At 39.8% G+C, this 24,473-nt stretch overlaps 1 protein-coding gene across 1 annotated transcript in view; it reads right to left on the reverse strand.

The window, feature by feature from the left end:
- nol4lb (nucleolar protein 4-like b) overlaps positions 1-24,473 on the reverse strand; it is a gene marked incomplete at its 3' end in the record, with an annotated part of 139,492 nt that overhangs the window by 76,652 nt on the left and 38,367 nt on the right. Inside the window, 3 exon segments of the mRNA XM_079673570.1 lie at positions 11,648-11,754; positions 19,066-19,177; positions 22,435-22,587. Of these exon segments, the coding sequence (XP_079529696.1) occupies positions 11,648-11,754; positions 19,066-19,177; positions 22,435-22,587 (372 nt within the window).

Here is a 24,473-nt window from a genome sequence, read left to right on the forward strand (position 1 = left end):
GCATTACAAATCAAACACTGAGAGTTAGCACACAATGGGCTGAGTAGGTGTGCCAAGCAGACGAAGAGACTTTCACAGCATAAAGCTGCCAAATGTCCCACATATCAAACATAAACTAAAAGTAACTGTCTTTGGCCAAAATCTAAACCGGTACAGAACTAACGCAAAAAAGAAAAATGTTGTTTTTGTAAACACTCTGAAACAGATAGCACACCAAAGAGATCGAAAGCCATGTTTTTGTCAGATAAAAATCACATCATTAATGATGGCCAGAGACTAAAACGAAAATTATTGAAAGTTTTCTCCCTTCGACGAACAATGTTTGAAGAAGGAAACATTACCAAAAGAATCTCTACGGATGCATCAAGTCCAGCAGGTTAAAATGTTTTCTATTCTCTGCTCCTGCTTCCTTTGCCGCTCACACTTGCTGTATAATAACACCTTAAAGGGTCTCAGCTTAAATGAGGCGTTTTGCTTGGAGACTCATCTGCAGAGGAGTACAAATATCAACTTTTGATCTCAAGGCTTCATTGGTCTCTCACAAAAAAGCTAAGACTTTAGTAACATGTCTTTGCTCTTTGTGATACAAAATAATAATGTTTAAACCCAGAGCAGTTTCATTGGCAATGGTATGATGTTATATATTGCTATTTGCTACTCTAGCATGCATTCATCTCTGTCTAAAACGCATCAATGGACCAAAGACTATTTTCCAAACATATAAAGACATAGAAAAAAAATCTATCTTTTTTTCTGTCTGAAGGCAGATCAAAAGTGTTACTGGACATATACAGTATATATATTGATTAAGAATGATAAGTATAGTCGACCATGCCTATAATGTATGACAGTACCACTAATGTATCCCTCTCTGATGTGCGTCAGCATCATGGTCAGCATGTACTAATGTCATCACATTAGTCATGAATGTCCCTCTGACAATTTCACTCCAAATTCCTCCACACATAATGGTCTTGTAGAGTGATTCTGCCTGTGACACTGACCACTGTATACTTCACATCATCACGTGGAAATGTTGACAGGGCGGATTTAGGATGGTTATCATACAAATGTCTTGAGTTAAAATGCAACAATGCACGACGGCAGTGCTCACTGCAGCCGTCCACTCTCTACAAAGACATTTCACAAAAGCTACAGCCGGAGACATGCTGCCTCCTTCACTGTGAGCTGCCGCAGGAGGAGCTCGACAGGGTTATTGTTAAAAGCAAATTGAAGTGCTTTCTCATGCTAGAACTGAATCGAGAAAACATGAATGGTGGTTTAGCAGAAAACACTTAGAAATCCACTTTGGAAGAAATACAAATTTCTTGTAGAAAGACATGTATGAACATACAAATATATAAGTGACAGAAAGAAAAAAAATGTAGAGATAGTCAAAAATAAAAAACTGATGGGTTTATCCAGAAAGACGTTGACAGGGAGGATAGACATGCACATAGAGGAATCAGAGGAATACATTCCTAGAAAGTCAGTAAGGCCTTCCTAACAGTAACAACCAGCTATAGCTATTAGCTAACACTGAAACTATGTAGACATAAGGACAAGGAGCTTTATGTGAGAATGCAATTGTTAGAATCATTTGGACTGGAAATTAAAAAGACTTTACCCTGCCAGCTACAAAACAGCATACAGCGTGTTTATTAGAACATGTGACTGTCCTAAAATTGCAATTTGAAAATATCCATAGCGTAACAAGAAGGGTCATTTACACAAAATGTTAGACAAAAACATTAAACTGTCGAGACAACGAAAATTGGTGATATCTGCTGTAAGGTGCCCACGCCAAAACATCAGACAAATTCAAGGAATGGCAAGAGACTTGGTGGTTTATGAGCAAATCACAAAATATTGGTGTATCCATGTTGTACTCAGCTTAATGTCCTGTCTCTGTGTCCATCTATGTCTAATCTCACTAAAGTAAGAAGGCGACAAAACAGAGGCAGGTGTCTGACCCTCATGACCTCTAAAGAACACAGCAAGAAAACAGGCAGGGATCTCCCAAATGGAAACGAACAATAAAGGGTAAGGACAAAAATCTGGAGCCTTCCCAAGGTTCAACAGACTCCAGAAATAAAGGGACCCAACTCATCCAGAAGGCAGAGGGAGGGGATGAGGGGGAAGAGGGGATTAGTGGACAGGCTATCCTTCCTCCCCTACCCTCCCGCCCAGCACATGCAGGTCAGGTCGGAAAACTGGAGTTATTTTGGAGCAGAGAGGAGCTAAGCAGGCCCTCACAGAAGGATTTATCCTGGAAGAGGCTCTAGTCCTAACTGGCTCTAGTCCCCTGGCAGAAGGCTTGGGGAGGGGGTTAGACCTGAGATAACCGTAACCCTTAGACTGCAACCAATATGCTACATATAACATACATGTAACCTCAATGCACAATACCTTTTTTTTTTATTTCCACGTATCCCCCATAATAGCCCCAAGATATGTTAATTACAATAATAAAAAAGGTTATAGGTTACAGCTTTCTGACGATTAAGTTATTGATTGATCAAATGTAAGATACACACATTCAACTGAAAATATCAATGTTCGTGAGTTAAATGTCTTGATTTGTCATTCCAAAACCCAAAGATATTCACTATAATAAGAAATAGAACAGAGAGAAGTACATATTCGAGAAGATGAAAACAGCATTATGCGCAACATTTGCATGCAAAAGTTGATTAGATAGATTATTAGATAGTCATTTATCAAATTATTCCCAATAATTGTTTGGGTCGATCAACCAATAATTTTCTCAACTAATTTGATAAGGTATGAGCATATTTCAATCTCAGTGTAGGCCTCTCCTCCTCACAGAAAGTAGACCCTACAGCTTTATTCAGTTCCTTGTGTTCATACCCATTGCTGTGTCCAGCAGGAAGAAGAGAAATATCTGAACATTAAACCAATTCATAACTTTAAAACTCTGCCACCAGAACACTCATTTTCTTCTTGCAGTGACAAAGTTGAAAACTAGGTTTTCAAACAACATATGGCAACTTTGGACAGCTGAAAAACTGTTTCCTGTAAGACGTTGCCATGGAAACCTGCACTGTGTACAGTATACTTCAACTCGCTGTAAGCACATCTGTGCAAAGAGTCCATCCTTCAGCTGGATGATGTCTACTCGAGGGCCCTTATGCAAGGCACTGAATTTTAATCAGCACCTGTGCTGCTGCTCCATCCCTGACGTCTGACCTGCCTGTGGAGGGTCTCTCATTGACAGTAGCAGTGGATCATGAAACAACATCTTCAGCTATGTGGACTTTATGACGCAGTGCTCTTAAAATTGCTGTAGTTATCACACAGTGAAAGAAAAGAGACTGTATTCACAATCTTTACATGAACCAGGAGCAGCAAGGTGTCGGTTGGTGTGTGATAAATGAATACAACTAGAAATAGTTACACAGGTTTCACAATCCCCTATGCAATACATTCTGACAGAAAAATATGTGTCATCCTGTTCACATGCTTATAAGCATTCCCCTAATGTTTCTGCCCATTCAAGTTGACCACTCTAGGCATATATTATTTTTCAACTGGGAATAACGGACAGACAGATACAACTAAACCTCTGTTTAACATTGTTTTTGTTTCTCATATGCTGCCCAACCAGCACACGTCACAATGGTCCATTCAAATGAGAGGACACTGTTTCAATGCTTGGCACGCGCCACCGATTGTTCCTCACAGTGTGCGTGTGCTTGGTCATTCCGCATCACCCACACACACACTCGACACTCAAATATATGTAAACACACGCGCACGGTCACCACTTACTCACGCACAGACAGACGTTCAAGGCGCGCGCGCGCGCACGTGCAGCCCCAGAACAATGTGCGGCTGTCAGGAGCACGCTGGCCTCCTGCACTCCGCATTACAGCAGAAACACGGCCATGAATGATAATGATAATCATACTGTCGCAGGACGGAGCGGCCTGCTGTAGCCGCACAATGACCCACACACGGGGAGCAGCGTCGGGGCTTTAACGAGCAGCAGGCGGTGAGGCACGGAGCCGGTGCAGGGGGGAGCAATGACAACAACACAATATAACTTAGTGAGGAGCTCCAGCCGGCAACTTAACCACATTCAAAGCGTGTCACGGTGGCGAAAACCTGTGCAATATTACTTATATTTAGCTCGGTTCGATAATTGACAGCCTGTCAGAGGGTCCAGCGGCAACAGCGGCAGCACGGTGTCTCCTCCACTGCGGGCACTCAGCACCAGCATGCAGGGCACAGAGTGGAGCAGCACTCGCGGTATACACAGACATAATAAATAATAAAAAAAACACAATCAGAAAATGCCTTCTTACCTTCACTTGTGCAAGATTTCAAACATTAAAGTCGACCACCAGCACCCGCGTTTTTTCCACAGTCTTGTGTTTTCTTGCTGTCGCTGTTTGGTTTAATTGTTTATTCATTCGCCCTCCGGTTTTTCTTTAGTGTTTATTTGAAACGGACATTATAACCTGCTGTACGTGTGAAGGGAGGGAGTGAGAGCACACAACAGGACCCTCAAGACTCTCTGTGGCAACCCAAGGGGGGCGGGGCCACGGCTGCTGACATCACAGAGGGAGAGGGAGAGAGATAGAAAGGGAGAAAGATGGACCGTACTGCACACCCAGATTTCAGTTTCCATTAGAAAGTAGAGAAATAAATGTATTTCTGAAAATTTAACCAAGAACAATAATGCTTTTAAAGGAAAAACGATGAAATCCTTAATTAGAAGACCACACAGTTTTCTCAAAAATGGCTTCCACACATATGTGTTCCCCAAAGACACATATTTGTTTCTTATTAAAGCATAAGGTAGACCTGTTCAATAGATGTTAATATTTGAAAAGTATACACAGAAGAGAAAGAGAGAGGAACAATGAGGCCACTCTATTAGACTTAATGCAGTTTATAAATTCTACATTTTATCATTATTAAAAAAGCATAATTACATGTTGGAATACAACACTTGCTGTGGGTATACTTATTACATTGGAGTTTTAAGTTAAATGACTTTTTCATGTGGTTATTTATATTTAAATAATTTTTATTTGGAGCTGCACTGATAAGTCGACTCATGGATTAGTTGATCAGCAGAAAGATATCTGCCAACTCTGGGAATTATCGGATCAAGTGTTTTTTTTAGCCCACACCTTTATTCGGGGAAAAAGTAGGTAGAATAATTGATAATGAAAATACTTGTTAGACTATTAAAATTATTTATTTCATTTTTACCTTTCTGTATGTGCTTGCACGTATTTCTGTCCTTGAGCTGCTGCAACACCATTGAGGGATCAATAGAGGCTGATCTGCTCTTACTACACTCTGCAATATCTCTGCTGTTTTGTCCAAACCATATCTATCAATGACGGTATCATAAATAGCTAGACACCTCTATAACACACAATTATCAGAGTTGGATTAAAAAACTTTCTGAAATAGTTTTAACAGAAACTGAATATAAAAACCTTTATGATAGAGGATGTACTGCCGGGATATTGTACTAGACGGCTTTGGTGCTAGCTAGGTGTATCTAAGGACGAATTCTATCTAAAATAATAAAAATGTTTCTTTAGCCCACTATCTTTTATTATCTGTCATCAGAGCAGATTTCATTATCACCACAATACAAATCAGTCCACTGGATGATTTCAATTAAAACAATTGCTAATTATGTATCAGCAGTACTTAGTAATTACAATAATCCCTTTAATTTATAGTTTCCTCTCATACATTTTCAGTGACCCTGCAGAGAATAATCAAACATTATTTTCATAAATATATCTCCCATGGTTAGAGACAAGTCAAAACAGAGCAGAAAATGCCTCATCACAGATGCTGATGAATTCATTCAAATGTATTATTCTTTCAATTCAATACAACAACAAAAAAACTAATTTGGACACAACTTGGACCAACTGTCCAAAAGCAGCATCTCATTCACTAGATAAAGAGAAAAAGGAGTTTGGAAAAAATCGTGATAAAAAAAAGTCCTGAGAATATGCTGCCCTATGGTATTTATAAACTTTAGGTCGGAAGAAAAATACGCTCTGAAGGATGTGGACAAAAATGTGTGGCAATTGCACTAAAGTTTTAATAAAAACTTCACAGACATAAACCAACTCCTTTAAACACACAAGCTGCCATGACTTTAAAATAAATTATTATTTCAGTGCATCTTAGAGAGTTTCATTTCTGTTACACTTTGACCTTTAAACTAGAACACGTATATAATAAAAGGATTTAAATGCACACCTGCCACTATACATACTGTATGTGCAGGTGTGTGTGTGTGTGTGTGTGTGTGTGTGTGTGTGTGTGTGTGTGTGTGTGTGTGTGTGTGTGTGTGTGTGTGTGTGTGTGTGTGTGTGTGTGTGCACACTCATACATTTCAATGACAAACCTGCCACCTATAGGCAGAGGGTGACACTGCGCTGTAATTGGCCATGCAGCGTGCAGAGGGAATTGCAGCAGTGTGTGTTCATAATGATGCTTATTGCTTCCTGTAACAGAAAATACATAATATTCTGCATAGCTTGATAGAAGTTAGTTGTTTGTTTATTTGGATCTCTCTTTTAGCAAAAGACAAGGGTTGAATGCATTTAAAGCTTTCTCTAAATAGGCCTTATTTATTGGTGTAATTATGTTTTAATATTTACATACGCTTATGAGGTTATGTTTTTAGTTAGGTTTGTTTGTTCTTCTAATTGTAGTTAATATTGTGAGATAGGACATGGTCTCTCTGTGTACAAGTGTTATTTAACAATTTAAAATATACAAAATTAATGGAAATAATTACTGCAAAATGTAGCTGAAGGTGTTAAAATAGACTTTCCATATTATAAACCAGTTTATAAAGAGAGAAGTCTACGTCTTACATAAAGGGAGATTTTACAGGTTTTTATTTATGTCTAGATTATGTTACTACTGATTTCTAGGGAGTTTATGTAATGTAGTTCACGATGTAAGGGTCTTCCTTGCATTCTCTGTGTGCACATTAGGGTTGGTTTCGGTGCAGTTGTACTCTCATCTAACAGCAGTTTCAGGGGAAGGATTCGGGTCTTCAGCTAGTACTCAGGAGGGTTCATGGAAAAGGGTCTCATGGAAACAGTGAGTGTCCGAGGCTTTCACTCTACTTACATGTATGTGCTGTGCACTTAAAAACCATCAAGGGGATTTTTCTTTCAGGGCAGCTTCCATTGTGTTTCTCTGTTATTGGTCAGTATACACTGGAGGGTTTGGGGGCAGATGGTGAGAGGATAAGACGTGATAAAGGTCGTGCCCCTGGTGCAAACCCACACCGAGGGCTTCAAGATCGGCGGGCACCTCATGTGTAATCTTTGTATCATCTTAGCTCTGTACAAGATGATTCTAGTGTTTTCATTTTTACACGATCGCACCGTGTCAGATAGAATATTATCTGCAGTGAGCAACTAGTAAGACTATGGACCTAATAAGACAATTGGGCAAGTTACCTAGATCAACTAGAGGTCTAACTTGTCAAAACAAGCTGGTTGGTAAAATATTGAAAGTGACCACTAATAGTAGCTGTGATTTAAATGGAAGTTAATTGTTCTCAAACTTTCTTTGATGTGCATAAAGTAGAGGGAAAATGCACTTGTACAAAGAGAGGATTGCATATTTTGTCAGGTGAATCATGGGGTTTAATTAACCTTTATGCATGGGAGATCAACTTTGGGTTATAAAAAGCTCATCTGGCTCGATGATACAGTTAAAGACTCCCTGATAACTGTCACATCGGTTCACATGTTACTATAGCAACTATCTGCCAGGTGGATTTGTTAGTGTGTGAGGCCTTGAGATCAGTTGATTATCTCCCATTTTTCTCCATTTGTAAAGAACGCCCTTAACATCCTGATACTGCACTTAATTTAAGAAAAGACACATTTATTTCACGATTGATGAAGTTCAGATTCTTAGCACGGAAGACTGCGTTCATTTAAGAACGAGGCTAAATCACTGTTTTGTTTCACTTATTAATAATATATCACTTATTACCTTACAACTCAAATGATTCTCCTGAAGATCAGCTTTTTATTTTCAGCCTGGACAAAAGGTCACTACTTCATCCTTTCATATCCAAATGTATGATTTTTCCTTCTTTCTTCTCAAAAGTATTTTAGTAATTATAATAGACCAACCCCCAATCTCCCCTTTGAGCACACTCACACTCACACACCCCTCCTCCCAAAAATAGTGAAATGTCTTTCCTCCTGAGATAGCTTCTGAAATAATGGGCAGCGAGAGGGAGAGGGGGAGACCATAAACGATAATGAACCACCTCATTCTGCTTTTTTAATTCCCTCTGATTCCTCCCCCGACCCCCTCCTCCCCCTTTCATCCCGCTGTCACCTACACATTTTCTCACTTTTATTTTCACCCTGTCCAAGCACATCCACCCCCCCCCTCCTCACCCTCTCCTCCTCATCCTCTCCATCTTCCTCCAGACAGAGCCACCGCCCTGCCATCTCTCTCACCTCTTCTTGTCTCCTCTCCTCTCACTCCTCACCCGTTTGTCTGCACCCCCCCACCCCTGCCAGGAAGCATCCTGGGTAATTTCCTCCTCTTATTGAATTGGGACGGGGGGCTGATGGAGGGAAAGATAAAGGGATGGGCAGATGAGCGGAGGCTTGGGATGAGTGCTAATGGAGCCAGTGGAGGATTCGCACATCACAAATATGCAGCACATCCTCTCCTCTTCTGCTGCTGTCTTCCTTTGGCTCAAGTTCTCTCTCTGGAGTAAAAGTACAGATGCCCTTCTCTCCTTTTTTCCCTCCTCTCCTCTCCTCTCCTCTCACTCATAACCACAAAACAACCCAGACAAAAGACTCGGACCTTCTTTTCAAAGAATGCTTTGCTATCACTCACACACACACACACACACACACACACACACACACACACACACACACACACACACACACACACACACACACACACACACACACACACACACACACACACACACACACACACACACACACACACACACACACACACACACACACACACACACACACACACACACACACACACACACACACACACACACACACACACACACACACACACACACACACGCTCCCCTGTGTCCTATGTTATTTCTATAGGTGAGTGAGTCATTGTTCCTCTATTCTTGTCTGTACCTTTGCTCCTATGGGCCATACACTGTAATCTTTCTGCAGAACAGTATCATCCTCACACACACACACAAAAATACATGTTCTATACATTCTGCCGAAAACAACACCTATATTTTAACTTGAGCTACTAGCTTAAAGAACTTCAAATATGAGTGTTTTGTTAGAGGTAGGTGAATAGCACATACTTTGCAGCTTTTCAAGATTAATTGGTGCTAAAACGTTATAAACGCACATAGGGAACAAGAACTGTAGGATTAAATAAAGTAAACATTTCCCTCGGGGGACATTGTATCTCTATTACTTTGTTTTTGAGAGGTTTTTTTATTAAACATTCACCAATTATGCTGTTTCTGTTGGATAATAAGGTTTCTGGAGGACAACTGTAAACCTTGTGGATCCTCCATTTTATTAATCAAATCTACTGTACTGTAGATTGTTATTTTTGCTTATTTTGTTGGATTTAATGTCTTGGTTATAGAACTTCTCCTTACATGCATTGCAAATTGAACTTTATGATAGGCTCCCCTTCAGCAGGAGATATATCTGGCCCGTCCTGCCCTCCCATCTGTGGCGAAGTTTATTGTCTTTGCACAATCGTATGACTGACATGAGTCCTCATAAATCTCACAATGAAAGTCGCTGAATATTGGCACACAGCCTCGACTATTGATCGAGATCCCACATCAGTGGAACCTTCACCGCTGTACGCTGCAGACAGCAACAACATATTTTATTCATCGCTCACAGCCTGCTTGTGATGCAGATCATTACACTGACATATGTAGAGGAATTGTGGTTATCTTACAACATTTGAGAAACTTGATTGTGTCCTCGAGTGTCTTTTGATAATTGGTACGGAACAGACTTCAGGTCTTTCATCATTAAACTAAAAGCAGCGATTATCAGTGAGTTAAAGGGTAAAAGCTGCAACAGTTGGACAAACAATTACTGTTTTCCCCCTCGATGATAAGGTCCCACAGAGAAATGTATGGTGGAGACATAAATAGAAAAAAATTGTTTTTTATAAAAAAAATAAGAAGTTTTTTTCTTTGCTGGATTTGTAAAACATGGAAGTGATAATGAGAAGCGTGTCAATGTGATCTAATTGAGGGGCTTTGACATTGTGAGACCAAACAGACTGATAAAACTGTCTCATAACAACACCGCTGCAGGTGTGAAGCCGTGTGTGAGTGTGAGTGTGTGTGTGTGTGTGTGTGTGCGTGCGTGCGTGTGTGTGTGTGTGTGTGAATGATTAGTTGCCAAAAAAATAGATAGTGTGGGGAAAGGTGTGGAAGTATTGAACTGCATGTGGGTTTTTTAACGTCTCTGAGTGTGTGTACGTGTGTTTGCGTGAGTGTGTGTGGGTGTCTGTATATATCTTTGACAGACAGACAGACAGATATATTGGCATTCCAGTGTAAATTGGCACTTCAGTGTGTCTCTCTCTCTCCTCAGCTAATTAACTCAACGCTCAGGGGCCTGGCTTAATTGGAACGAGTGTAACCCGCCCACCCGTTATCTAGACACACAAACACACACACTCCCTTATTCACATGCACACAGGGAATATGATTGACAGCGAGTGTGTGGCACTGATAGCCAGAGTGGCAGAGGGTGAAGTGGTGTGGGAACAATATGGAATATACCAATCATTATCTCTCACACACACACACACACACACACACACACACACACACACACACACACACACACACACACACACACACACACACACACACACACACACACACACACACACACACACACACACACACACACACACACACACACACACACACACACACACACACACACACACACACACACACACACACACACACACACACACACACACACACCATTTGATATTCTACATTACTCTGAAATAATGTCAAGTGCATTGATAGTAAACTAGTTGATGAGTAAAAAGTGATTGAATGCAAAACCAGCTCTTCTGGGTATATTTTCTATAGAAACCTTTTTTATTCTGAGAAATGGAAAAAATCTTGTTTTCTGTTAATCAATCTACTTGTCTAACCATTCATTGTTCATATCTTTGTAAGCTAGCATAAATTAGTCATTGGATAAATATGCATTCAGTGCAGAAAAAACACAAACAACACTGTCTCGTACCTAATGAGAAGAAATGGTTTTGGTCCACTGACCTCCAGGACTGACAGACTGAAACATTACAATGTTTTAATTGCAAGTCGATGTGTGGGAGTTATATTTTCCAGCAAGGCATTAGTGGGCCTCCTACACGTCTTCGCTCAACACTCCAGTGTAAAAAACAACCTGCTGGTTTGTCAAGATTTACTCTATGATTCACTCTCAGGGAAATACTCGAGCTCTCAGGGTGCTCAGAAACACACACAACACATATTCTGTCTGACAGCACAGGCAGAAGCGTAAATTAAAAACAATGTGGCACTGCAGCCTCATACGGAGAGCTTGGCCTCCGTGACTTCACGTACCTTGTTGTTGCTCATGCACTGCAGCTTCATGTGTTTCATGTAGGTGGTGGTGAGAGGCATGTTGTAGTCTATCACCTCCAACACCAGAGAGCTCGGCCTGTCGTTCTCTGGAGACGAAAGGAGAAGAGACAGATGTCAGGCACCGACAACAATCCGTCCCTTTTTTTTGCTTTAATGTTGTAGTTACAATACGATGGGAAAATAACAGATTATTCTGGGGTGACACAAATTATGCAGCAACAAGCATTCACATACACAGTGTAGGCAGTGTTGTGGAGTTTGAAACAAATGTGTATCATCATTAAAATATGTATCTTTAACTACAATGTTAAGCAGGTAATGCTGTATGGATGAATCAGAGAAAAGGAAAACAACTAATAAACATCTGCCCCAGAAGAATACTAAACATCTGGTAGAGAGATAGAAAATCGAAGAATGTCAAAACAGGATCCCATCAAATATTTGGTGGAAAACATTTTGCTTTTAGAAATAAAGTTACTAACAATGTCTGAAAGGTTGCTATATCTAGGAGGAAAGTGGCGAAGACAGTGCATCTCTTATTTATACATCACTATTTCACTGTGATATCATTTGGAATAAATAGAGTATCACTTTAAAAATATATTTTATTTTTACTAAATATGTTTTAAAAATTAAGTAAATACTGTAAGAGAGAATGGGAAAAAGAGAAAATCCCAGTTTACTGATTATCCATATTGTATTTTGTACTCCAAAATAATATGAATATCGCTTTGGCCAGTCTTCTTATTAACTCTAAAATACATTATATTTATAAGAATTGAAACAAATTAGTCATTTGGATTCAGTGTGATTAAGGGAAAGGTTATTAAAACACTGTTGTGTTTGTGCAAAATCACCAAAACTGATTGAAAGACACTCAAAAGAACATAATTGAGCTAAATCAAAGCTAAAAAAAAACTGCTATTAACTGCATTCTGCTATAATGTAAGATTGTAAAGTTTCATGAGGACACTAAATGTATAATCTTATCCCCTCTACTAACTGACAGCTGGTTGCTATCCTCCTGCCATTCCAGCGAGCCGACACTAGAGGCCGCTCTAAAGCTGGAGAGCAGCTCAGACAAAGAGCAGCAGGTTCTGCCCTGCTGATGCCTTTAAATCCAAACTAAAAAACTCAATTTTACATTGAAAAGCAAACAGCTAACTTTATTATTCCAGGCATGTCCTCTGTACTTTCTCTACATTGTGTCTACATTGTTATCATCCATCCTTAATTGCTCTTTCCAGTTTTCCTGTAGATTCTTGGAAGATGTTGTAAAACACCTTGAGGCTAATTTGTGATTGTATTATTGGGCTGGAAAAATAAAGTTGAAGAGAGGTTGGGATGTAACATAAACAAAAAATATTAGTCTATCTTTGTCCAAATATGTTCAGGACAAAAGCTTTTTTCTTTTTTTAGCAGGAAAAAAAAGCACATAACACATCATTTATCTAACTGACCTAAAGGACGGGTCTAACGTCTGGAGCGTCCGCAAAATGGACAATACAGGCCACCAGATCAATACGGCTTAGCAGAATAGACATCATTGATTGGTGATTGATAGCCATGTATGAGGACGGGAGAGAGAGCGTGTGTGTATTCTCCAGAGAAAGGACACACTGTGATAACTGAGTGATGATGTGACACAAAGCTGCAACACGCCTGCTCGCTCAGGACAAAGATGATCTTAGACCTGAGATGGTGTTTGAAATGTGTAAAACTAAAGAAAGAAAGAAAATAACGTTTTAGAATATTCTTGCTGTGTAAATGGATGTAATAGTGGGCATGAAATGCAGGTTTAAATGTCCATATGTTAAGAAAGGTCTACTAAAAAGGCTGTAATTGTATAAGAACATAGGAGGTTCCCATCAAGTGTGTATGAAGAAGTTTATAAATAATCCAAACTGAACCTCACAAATCAGTGTGTTGATTGGATAGCTGTTGTTAGCAACTCCTCCAAAATGTAAGGTTGAGCAATTTTAAAGAAATGGCAAACATAAGGTCAAGATATATATAGAGCCTCTTTAAAAATGCGTTTTCTGTATCTGTTCTCTAAGCGTAGGTGCGCTTCTCACACAACACCACGTTTTTTTTTCTGGAAACCTACCCGACGACACAAAAAGAAGTCCATAAGTAAGTAGACTGTTGGTTCTGACAATGCGACAGGTCTGTTTGCTGTGAGGTAGTGTGGTCGTCTACCAATCAGAAGGTTGGATCTAGGCCCATGCATGTCAGTGCAAGATATTTACGGGGTATGGGTTGAAAGGTGGCAAAAGCACTATACAAATACAGTCCATTTAGTTTTCTGCAATAGACACTCAAGTCAAATTTATATATGAAAGTCCAAGATCGCAACTTTGGCTCAAAAGGACTTTTGTAATCGACACTACACTCTCTGTCCTGAGACGCTTAACTTTTAAGAGACTTTATTATTATTTTTAACGTTCCCGAAAGATCAACAGAGGAGTGTTCACTCTTATAGGAATGTGATGCACTGTGCTGGTTTAGCGGCAACTTTGTAATAAAAAGGTGATCATTTTTATACATTAATAATATCTTCCTCTACACACTAACACCCGCACACATGCCTACACACACAAACACCGACACACACAGCGAGCCTGCTGCCTGTGTCACTTAAACATGGTCCTGGTCCAGACTGATTAATTGCATTTAATAATTCACAGCTGAACTTTAGTGGGAGTCACTTCAGTGTAGCGATAGAGGTTGTGTGTGTGTGTGCGTGTGCGTGTGTGTGTGTGTGTCAGGGAGAGGTTGAACCCCCACAGGGTAGGAAGGCAATTAGCTGCTTTCTCTCTCCAAGTGCTATCAAATGATGGCGAAATGTACACACACATGTACACCCACACACATGTACACCTACACACATGTACACCCACACCCACACGTACACACACACACACACACCCAGCCCAAGTATCACCGCTGTGGCTGTTACTCTATGTGCGTCTGTGCTTAAATGTTTGCTTTTTTTTTATCTTTCAATTTAAATACTAATATTTTTGTCCAATCATGTTCTAATCAATGATCAGCTTGTCCAAGCAAAAAGGCAAATCAAATTGTGTTTTTTAATTCACATTAAATCTTACATAAACAAAAGCGTACAAAGTTGTCAATGTGTAATATAAGGCAGCAAGTTCTTTTTTCTGAAGTTGGTTATGGATAATTGCAAAAAGAAAATCCATTTGTGTCACTGAAAGCAACTTTTCCGAGTCAGTACTACCCTCTCACGCCTTCTCTTCAAATCTCCTTTTCTCTTCCCCCTTTTTCTTCCACGTCTCAGTTTCTCTTCTTAGCCCCCCCACCCCCCCAACAGTGCCGGTTCTTTCTCCCTCTCTCCCCCGACTCTGTGGCAAATGAGCTCGTTTCCTGGGCCATTTTCTTTGTTAAAAGCCATTAATTAGGCTAATTGAGGAGAGAGACAGGACATTCCAATGACTCCTCTGTTTAATGAGGGACGAGGAGGAAAATCCAGGGGTGGGTGGGGGATGTGGGAAGAGAAGGATGGTCGGAGGGTATGGGGAACGGGTAGAGGAGAAAGAAAGGAGGATGTGGGAGGCGATGGTTTCAGGGATGGGACAGGAAACCCGGAGCAGCGTGGAGGGGGGGGGGATGATGGGAGGAGGGAACAGAAGAAGAGCTGGAAGCGGGGATGGTTGGTGGGAAGCTTGGAAGAGAGGAGAAAGGAGGAGAGAAAAGGGAGGGATGGACAAGCTGGAGGGGGGATGGAATGATGGGCAGGCAGAGGGGGAGGCATTGGAGAGGGAAGGGGGTGGAAAAAGATGTGGAGGGGGCCTTCAGGGTGCAAGTAGTAATAGAAAATATATAATGGGGGGTTGGCACAGTGGAGCGGATGGTGAAGAATGTGAAATGAATCATCTAGTCTTTCAGCTGGCAGCTAAAACGTCCAGACTGAGACTTTGACAATTATTTTATGTAGATCCAAAATATGTGTGTAGAAGTCTAAAGCCTGGAAGCTCTTAAAGGATCAATTCACCTTCTTTTGAAGTTCGAAACAATACTCACATGCTTTATGTCCATTTTACCAGTTATTATTCCTGCTGTTAACAACACATTCATTCCTTCGCCCAAATTGTTTGATTTCAATTTGAAAAGAGCTGATGCTGCTATAACAGAAGGTCTCTGCAGGGATGTGTTTCCCAGGTTGCCTCGCTGACTGCAGCAGAGGGATAGAAAAACTGAAAGGAACATTCTTTAGATAAATGCTGCAAGACGATTGATTTGGACTTGCCCTTTTTGATTTGGATCATTCGGCTTTGAAATGTATTTCTGCGCAAAATGAGGGCTGTGAAAATGACCTCTTAAATCTGAATTCCAATAATCATTGATAAGGGGACCCCATCTTTTAAAGGGGAAGTACTCCGATTTTACATATTAAAGTCTGTTCAATGGTCTGCCTAATTGAAGATTAATGTCCTCAAGTTATGATCTTACAGTTTTTGATTAGATTAGATTTTAAACACTTATTTAATGTCAATTGGAATACAATGTAAGATCCATTTACAATATCTAAAACTGTTATTAAGAATGGTTTGGCTTCTTTAGCTACCACACTTATACGTGTAGTGTGCGTAACCATTTCTTGACAGGAGAAAATCATAATAGGCAGCTCTGCCACTATTTACACATTCACAGGGAACTACAAATAGAGCGTATTTTCCACGTCTACTCATCAGATGCGTATGCCTCCTTTACATCTCCCTTTTTACATTCAATTTAATTCTGAGTGATGTTGATCTGCTTTTGTTGGAATGGAGGAAAGGCGGGAAAAAGAAAACCCAGTGAGGCTAAACATCTAAACGCAGCGCCCATTAGTTTTATCTTTAATTGTCTCCGTGTTCAGATCCTGGTGATTGACAGCTGTGGCGGCAGGGACTCAGCCAACTGAGCACGAGGAAGGCGGTGCTAACAAAATGCCTTTCATCTCAAAGAGAAACAAAGCATATTCTCTGCTTTAAAAGAGTTACAAAACATGTTTATTCTATCATTCAAATATTCTCCGTGAACATCCATGCTTACCTCTTCCAGGCTTTTACATCCTCAAAGGAAATATAAATCTGGGTAAAACAATCACTATTCATTTCAATAAAGTGCAAAAAGTAAAAGATTAAGCCACTAATTATTATTGTCAAATTTAGAAAACCTCTCCCTGATTGTTGTTTAAACTGCCTGATTTTATTTGTATGTTTTCTTTTCGGATATAGGATGTGTTGATGATTTTTCCAAGGGGAGAGAGGGCAAATATGTGAGAGAGAAAGGCGAGGGGAAGGATGAAAGAGGGGGAGACGAACTCTAATTGAAAGACATTGGGGAGAAAGAAGGCAAATGAGTGATGACAAAGAGAACGAGCAGAAAGCAGAGGAAGAGTGAGAGACGGGCTGATTCCTTTCAGCCTTCAAAACTCGCATGCAGAGAAAGAAAAACAGCGCAGGGAGAGGGGATTTATACTTTCCTTCGCTAGTAATGGATTTCAATTTCATGCCAAAACAGCGCATTATAATTCATTTAAGTGAATTAATTTAATGTGGAAAAAACAAGCATAATATTACAATAGATTACACTAACTAAATGTACCCGTTTAAACAGCGTTGACATTTTTTATCCTTTATCTACTATTTAACTTCAATTTTACAATAATGGAGATTATTTTCGCTCCTTACTGAAATGAGGCAGCACCAGAGATTTTCTTTTGGGGGTGCTGTTACTGTTGCTCTTGGGGTAGCTTGACGTTTCATAGAGGGTGCTCAAACATTAAGGGTTTCCCATTAATGTCCCGGGCGCTACAGTTGAATTTTGTACTGCAACACTCCCCACACACATCCACAGTGTACCCGCGACTGCTACAATGAAGGCTTGATTATCAGCTCACGGCATATAGGTGTAAGCAGGGGTAAAGTGCTTTTTTTTTCTATAAGTGGGGAGTGGACCTAACATCTTCTAGGGGGGTCTGGGGGCATGCTCCCCCGGGAAGATTTTTTTTAAAATATTGAAATGAAAAGCATCAATCTGGTACACTTTGAGAGCTACATTGAGAGATCTATGGATAGCCTACATCTCTCAACAGATATGACAGATATAACAGAACTGTAAACCGATTTTCTATTTCTTTATGGATATTTTACAAATCACTGTCATGTAGTATTTCATACCTGTTTTTCCTTTATGCTCTTATTTTTTTATACCTATAATGATCATATAAACGTGTACCTCAGAAATACTTGCTTACATTAATCGTGACCAAACCGTTTTGAGACCCACTGAGATAACTTAGACTAAAGTTAACTATCTAAACACTGAGAGAGTCCTTTACTTCACCTGTGCTGAGGTTATCTGAGACTCTCAGTCTGACAGGAGAGAGCTATCCCTCCACCTTGTTGTTGAAAAAGCTCCTTATATCCATTAGCGTAGCTAGCACCAGATGCTAACCACAACGACCTCCGGTACCGTTGCGCGCTGTCTCTCTCTGCTCGCTCGCGCACGCACACAAAATGGCTCGTGCCACACACAGAGCAGAGCTTGAATGAAACACAGAGACCCAGAAGTAGGCTACTTGTACTGTAGCATATTATTTTTGAATCAATCCTTTTTCAAATTAAGAATTTCACACATAAAAAACAAAAAAGACATACATTTGTTGGGGGTGCTTCAGCCACTGAAATTAAGTAGCATTAGATAGAACTAAAAGGTTATTGTGTACTCAAAGAAGAAAACAAGCAATGCAAAATTGTATGTAAAAAAGTGGCAAATGTTACCCAGAATGCAACTCAACTCCCTGAAAGGTTTTTTAGAGGTGGCTTCTAGTCCCCAGCAGAAAAGAGACACTTTCTAACTCCACATCTCATGATAGCCTCACTTTTTTGCCCACAAAAGGCTTTATACAACTTCAATGGCTTTCCCTCTTTATATTCATTCAAGGTAGTGGTTTTCAAAATCAGCCCCTCAGTCACTACTTCCTATACTGCAGGATAAACTTTTAGTAGTTCACTCTATGTTAGCCAAGTTGAGAGTTTGGACATTTACTGTAGAGATCCCGTTCTGTTTTATCACGGCATCTATAAAATGTTAGGAGTTACATTTTTGGAAGTTCTGAGGGCAATATAAATAACACTTTTTCGGAAACTCAAACGATTAGTAAGAGGGTTAAAAAACTGCTCCATGCCTAAAAAGTCAAATGTGACAAGATCATATTGACAACTATCCCTCTGGAGGGGAAATGTGTGTGTGTGTGTGTGTGTGTGTGTGTGTGTGTGTGTGTGTGTGTGTGTGTGTGTGTGTGTGTGTGTGTGTGTGTGTGTGTGTGTGTGTGTGTGTGTGTGTGTGTGTGTGTGTGTGTGTGTGTGTGTGTATGTGTGTACCTTTGTAGTCCTGTCCTGCGGTGCTGATGTGCATCCTCTTCTGACATTCTCCACAGCTCATCAGGAAGTGAGTCACCGCCTCTCTGGGCAGGAAGGCGTACGTCTCGGCTATCTGAGGGAGAGACGGGATTGTAAACTCCAGCTTATACATTGCTGTGTTGACAGTTTTATAAATGCAGGTTTTAACTTTGTAATTTCTTACGTTTCCGATAATGACCCTTTAACAGCCCTAAGTAGCGCGGGCATGGACTGAGTGAGAGCAAGAAAGGAAGTTTTAATTAGATTTTTTTTGTAACCTTTATTTATCCAGATTGGTCCAAATGAGATCATAGATCTCTTTTTCAAGGGAGACCTGCAGCAATTAGGTTCCACATGAAACAACATAAAACAATAGAGGATATCATACAACATATTTACAAGCTACATTTACATACTTATCAACATTTACAAATACCCATAGTTTCAAAGAGCATTTCACTTAGACTTGCTTTAAAAACATTCAGAGGAATAAAATTGCTCAGTTTCAATTGTAGCTGTAGACTGTTCCAAGCAAGTGGCGCTGCGCACATAAAAGCTGTCTTACCTAAGACAGTCCTTGTTCTTGGCACATCTAACAATATTACATCATGCGATCTCAGACAATAGCTGCTTGCAACTCTCTGTGTTATCAGAGAACAGATGTAATACAGGAGTTTACCCAACATGGCTTTATAAATAAACGTGTACCAATGACTGAGCCTCTTTACAGTTAGTGAAGGCAGACCTGCCTTGGTACACAGTGTACAGTGATGTGTAAGTGCTTTACAATTTGTGACAAATCTCAGTGCACTGTGATAGGCGGCATCCAACTTGTTCAGCCAATTGGCAGGTGCATTCATATACAACAAATCACCATAGTCCAGCACAGGTAAAAAGGTCACAGTGACTAGCCTTTCCTGGCCTCAAGCGAGAAACAGGACTTGTTTCTGAAAAAGAAACCTCGTTTAACCCTCATCTTTTTAAGCAGGTTATTGACCTGAAGTTTAAAAGTGAGACAATCATCAAGCCAGATACCAAGGTATTTATAACAGGTAACCACTTCAAGTAGTATTCCTTGCACAGTTACAATATCCAAAACAGGCTCTGGTGTCTTTTTAGCTTTTGAAAAGAGCATTACCTTGGTTTTTTCAACATTTAAAAGAAGCTTTAGTTCAGAGAGCTGAGTCTGAATAATGTTAAAAACAGCCTGTAATTTAAGACTTATTTAAGGATGCATGCTCTATCAAACCTGAAATCTCCACACCAAAATACTATGAACAAAAAACACTTTAGTCTGTGGGACTGACACTAAGATCTAAAATGTTTACACCAAATATTTAAATAAAATATATATTATTAAACCACTAAAAAAATGTAAGTTATGAATCTTTATCATTCATATATTGTTGTCATCAAAAGAGGCCCAGAATGACATGACAGACTGCCATTACCTGTCAAGCCATTACTTGTCTCACAGCGTTTAAAGATGGATTATTTTGGAAGTGCACTCTGTATTGTTGATCATATGAAGTCTATGAATTAGTGGGCGTGTTTGAATGTGTGTATGCATAAATCAAACATTTATTCGGGAAGAGAGGCACAAAGACACAAAAGAGGAGAGGAGGAAGGGTGGAAAATAGCCAGCGTGGGTGGGTGGGGGTTGCTGTGCAGTGTGTGTGTGTGTGTGTGTGTGTGTGTGTGTGTGTGTGTGTGTGTGTGTGTGTGTGTGTGTGTGTGTGTGTGTGTGTGTGTGTGTGTGTGTGTGTGTGTGTGTGTGTGTGTGTGTGTGTGTGTAGGAAGGAGGGGGTAAAGCAAAGGCAAATGTCACTCACTCAGTGGCACTCAGACCTGCAGCTATGTGGCATGGAAAGCTAGCTCCTGGCTTTAAGGATACTATGTGCTGTATATAGAGCAGAGGAGATGGACACAGAGGACAATCTGACAGATCAATCCTTATCTGTTTTATTCTATTTTATCTATCTTTTTCAAACAGAAAGAAAGAAGATGTAAATATCTCTAAAAAAATAAAGAAAGGAGAAAAAGGAATGTGAGCAAAGTGAAACATGAGAACAATGAAAGCTGGCTGACAGACAGTTGTGACAGCTTCACTCTGCAGGGAGATAAATCTGTTGAAGCTGCACTTCCCCCATTTAACCAGAAGAGGGCAGTGTCATCAGATGAACAGCACAGGATGCTCTTTTCAACTCCAAGAGCACAGGGGGATTCATTTCAGCCTATTCCAAAACTCATAACCTTACCAAAGATTAAAAAAGAAAATACATTTCTACATCTGCCCTGATCACTAGCAAAATGTCTCCACATGTTTACGATTGTTTTCTTTTTTGGTTGAAGGTTATATTACATTATGTGTAAGATAAAGTCCATGTTAAAGGCTGTGGAATCAACACAGTCCCATCAGTGATAGTAAGATGAAACAAAAGGATTGGCGGAAAATAAATTGACAAAGAAAAAATGAAAATAATGGGAATGGAAAAAATAGTCCTGCTGATAATGAGAGTAGGCCACTTTCACTCTGTCAGATGCATTCACTGACCTATAAAATAGCAGTGTGAATTTCATTTACCATTTTGCTCTCTCTGATATTGATATTTTAAATACAACTGCAAGAACAGGCTTTTTTTTCAGTCATTAGGGCAAATCGTTATGTTTTATCTCGGGCAGCAGCTAACAATTATTTTCAATACCAATGAATCTACCAATTATTTGAACAATTAATTGTTTCATTAGCTTTTTTCTCTTGGCCCTCTGAATATATTCTCACGCAATATATAGAAATGCAGATAAATCTCCATAAAAAAGAAGCTGGAAATACTAATTATGTCTATCAAATAACTTGAAAATAATTATTTTTGTGAAGATTGGATTAATCTACTAACCCAGCTCTAAAATAGCCTGGCTCCCGCTATTTAACATGATCAAAACTCCCCAAGTAGAAATTGACTGGCTGTGGCTGCTAGTTTAGTTTCACCGAAATTCAGACTGAAATCCATCTGATCAAATACTGAAACCAGTCTGTTTCTTTTCTCTCTTTTTTACAATGGACTCTAAAAGAGGAATGAAGAGCAGAAGAAGAGGAAGAGAGATAAAGGGAGGACAGCGTGTGTTGAGCAACACAAGTTATGAAAGAGAGAACACACTCAGCAGGGGAAAGGATGCGGAGACAGAGGAGATAGAGGTGTGAAACTGAAAGAAAGAGAGGCAATGACTAACAAAAGAAAAAAGAAAACAGACACAAACACCAAGAAGAATCAGATATTGCACATGTGCTTACAATAAATATAGGACATTCTGGTATTTTGTAGTATGAATGCTAGATGACAGGATTCTTACAGCTTTGTAGGTCTTTTTCTGGCCGGCATGTTTCGGGGCTTTTCCGGGGTCCGTGCTCATCTCCACGTGCATGGCATAGATGATGTCGAAGAAATCTTCCACCACCGCCACACGCTTCAGGGACGAGTCCACCCCGGACACTCCGTCCACACACTGGAAACACAGGGAGACAGACTTTACATTTCCTCAAGTTTGTCTGCTTGTGTTTTACAATTCACAACAAAGACAGTAACGATAGAGGAGGACAGAGTTGAATGCAACAAAGATTTTCAACCAGGAACGACAAGTGACAAGAAAAGTCTTTTAATCTGCTTCTAAGAATCTATCCATACTGACAGGAACATGATTTAAGACATAGGGATAATATAGGGAGAGTTAAGATTGTATGACTTGTTGCATCTAGAAACTCCCAAACTCAAATTTAAAATAGGTGTTAAAGACATAAAAAAGTATAGCAAATGTCCTCCTTAGCTTGCTTTAGAAACTTTTCTTGGTAGATTAGATAACGCCACAGAAAATCCACCATGTTTCTAAAGTTTGATTATCAGAATTGATGAATCACAGCCCAGAAAGCATTCCTTCTGTCTAGTGCAGGAACAAATAAATAAGGTTGTTTCAGTCATGTAGCCCACATTGTTTTTCTTTTACCGCAATGTTTTATTTATTATTTTTTACTTAGCAATACAAAAATAATCTGCAAAATAAAAAGCATCTGTATAATACAAGGCAATATTTTGAAAAACATAACACAAAAAGACACACAATTACACAATCTCGGGAACTGCAATGCATCTATTGATCCTCTTGAACATTACATACATTTAGATCCTTAACATCATCAATGAAGGGCCTCCATACAATCTCAAATACATGCTGTCTAGCTCTTAATTAATATATAGGATATATTCTCCAATGGGAGGCCTGACAGCTTCCGTCACAACCAATGAGTGATGCTCGGGCTGTGAGCCTTGTTCCTAAACAATGCAGTACAGGTTTTGGCGTAGATAGAGTCAAAAATATTACAGCTATTACAATTATTTTTGCGGCACCTGAAGCTGTTTTCACTTACTGATAAAGTAATGTGTCTGGTTTCAGTGCACATTTTAACATTTACTCTTCGCTTCCCCAAATATAAGTGCAGCCGTATTGGTTATTTTAAAGGTTATTTGCATTACATTATAATTTTTTTATTGTTTTATAGGTTTAAAATGTGTATTTGCTGTAAATCATTATGTCAACATGTAAAATAAGAACATTTAAGGAGTTAATTGAATACCATAAAGCAGCCTTACACACATCCTGCCAGGTGTTTAGCTGCTGTAGATATTTAAAGCGTAATGAAACCTTTCCAACATGCTAATTTCCTCTGATGTGTAATGGTGTGAAATAAATGTATGACTTCTAATTATACTTAAATGTCTGAGCAGGCCTGAATTAGACAAAGAATCCTACACCTGCTGCATGTTGACCGCAGATCCCAGAGGACGGAGCGCTCTCCCTCCCTGGCTCTCACGAACATGGGAATACCATGAAGTCTGGACAGGAACCACCCTTTTTCCACAAGGCAGTGGGAGTGGGAGATGTACCTCGGTGGAATTAAGGACTCAGAAGGGTGGGAAAAAGGGTTCCTGCAGGTTTCACCAACTCAAATTTAAGACTTTTTAAGACCACTTTGAATAGAATAAGACCTATTTCACGGCAAAAAAGTATGAAGGAAAAGTGCTATGAAAGAAGAAATACGTCCCATAATTAATTACAAAGTAATGTATTCATGTTCAACATGACTGAACATAACAGCATAACAGTGCACAGAACTGTGTTAGACAAAAAGTGTGTGTGTGTGTGTGTGTGTGTGTGTGTGTGTGTGTGTGTGTGTGTGTGTGTGTGTGTGTGTGTGTGTGTCAAGAGCTATATTCTGAGCTCTGCTGCCTTCATGCTGTTGTATGATTGTTGTTTAGCTATGGTATTTACGGCGTCCACAGCACCTCCGTTTTTAGGGTTGACGTAGACCCAAACGTCACCCGGAGGTCCCCCGAAGA

The sequence above is a fragment of the Notothenia rossii genome (genome assembly GCF_949606895.1).
Source record: "Notothenia rossii genome assembly, chromosome: 4".
NCBI lineage: Eukaryota > Metazoa > Chordata > Actinopteri > Perciformes > Nototheniidae > Notothenia > Notothenia rossii.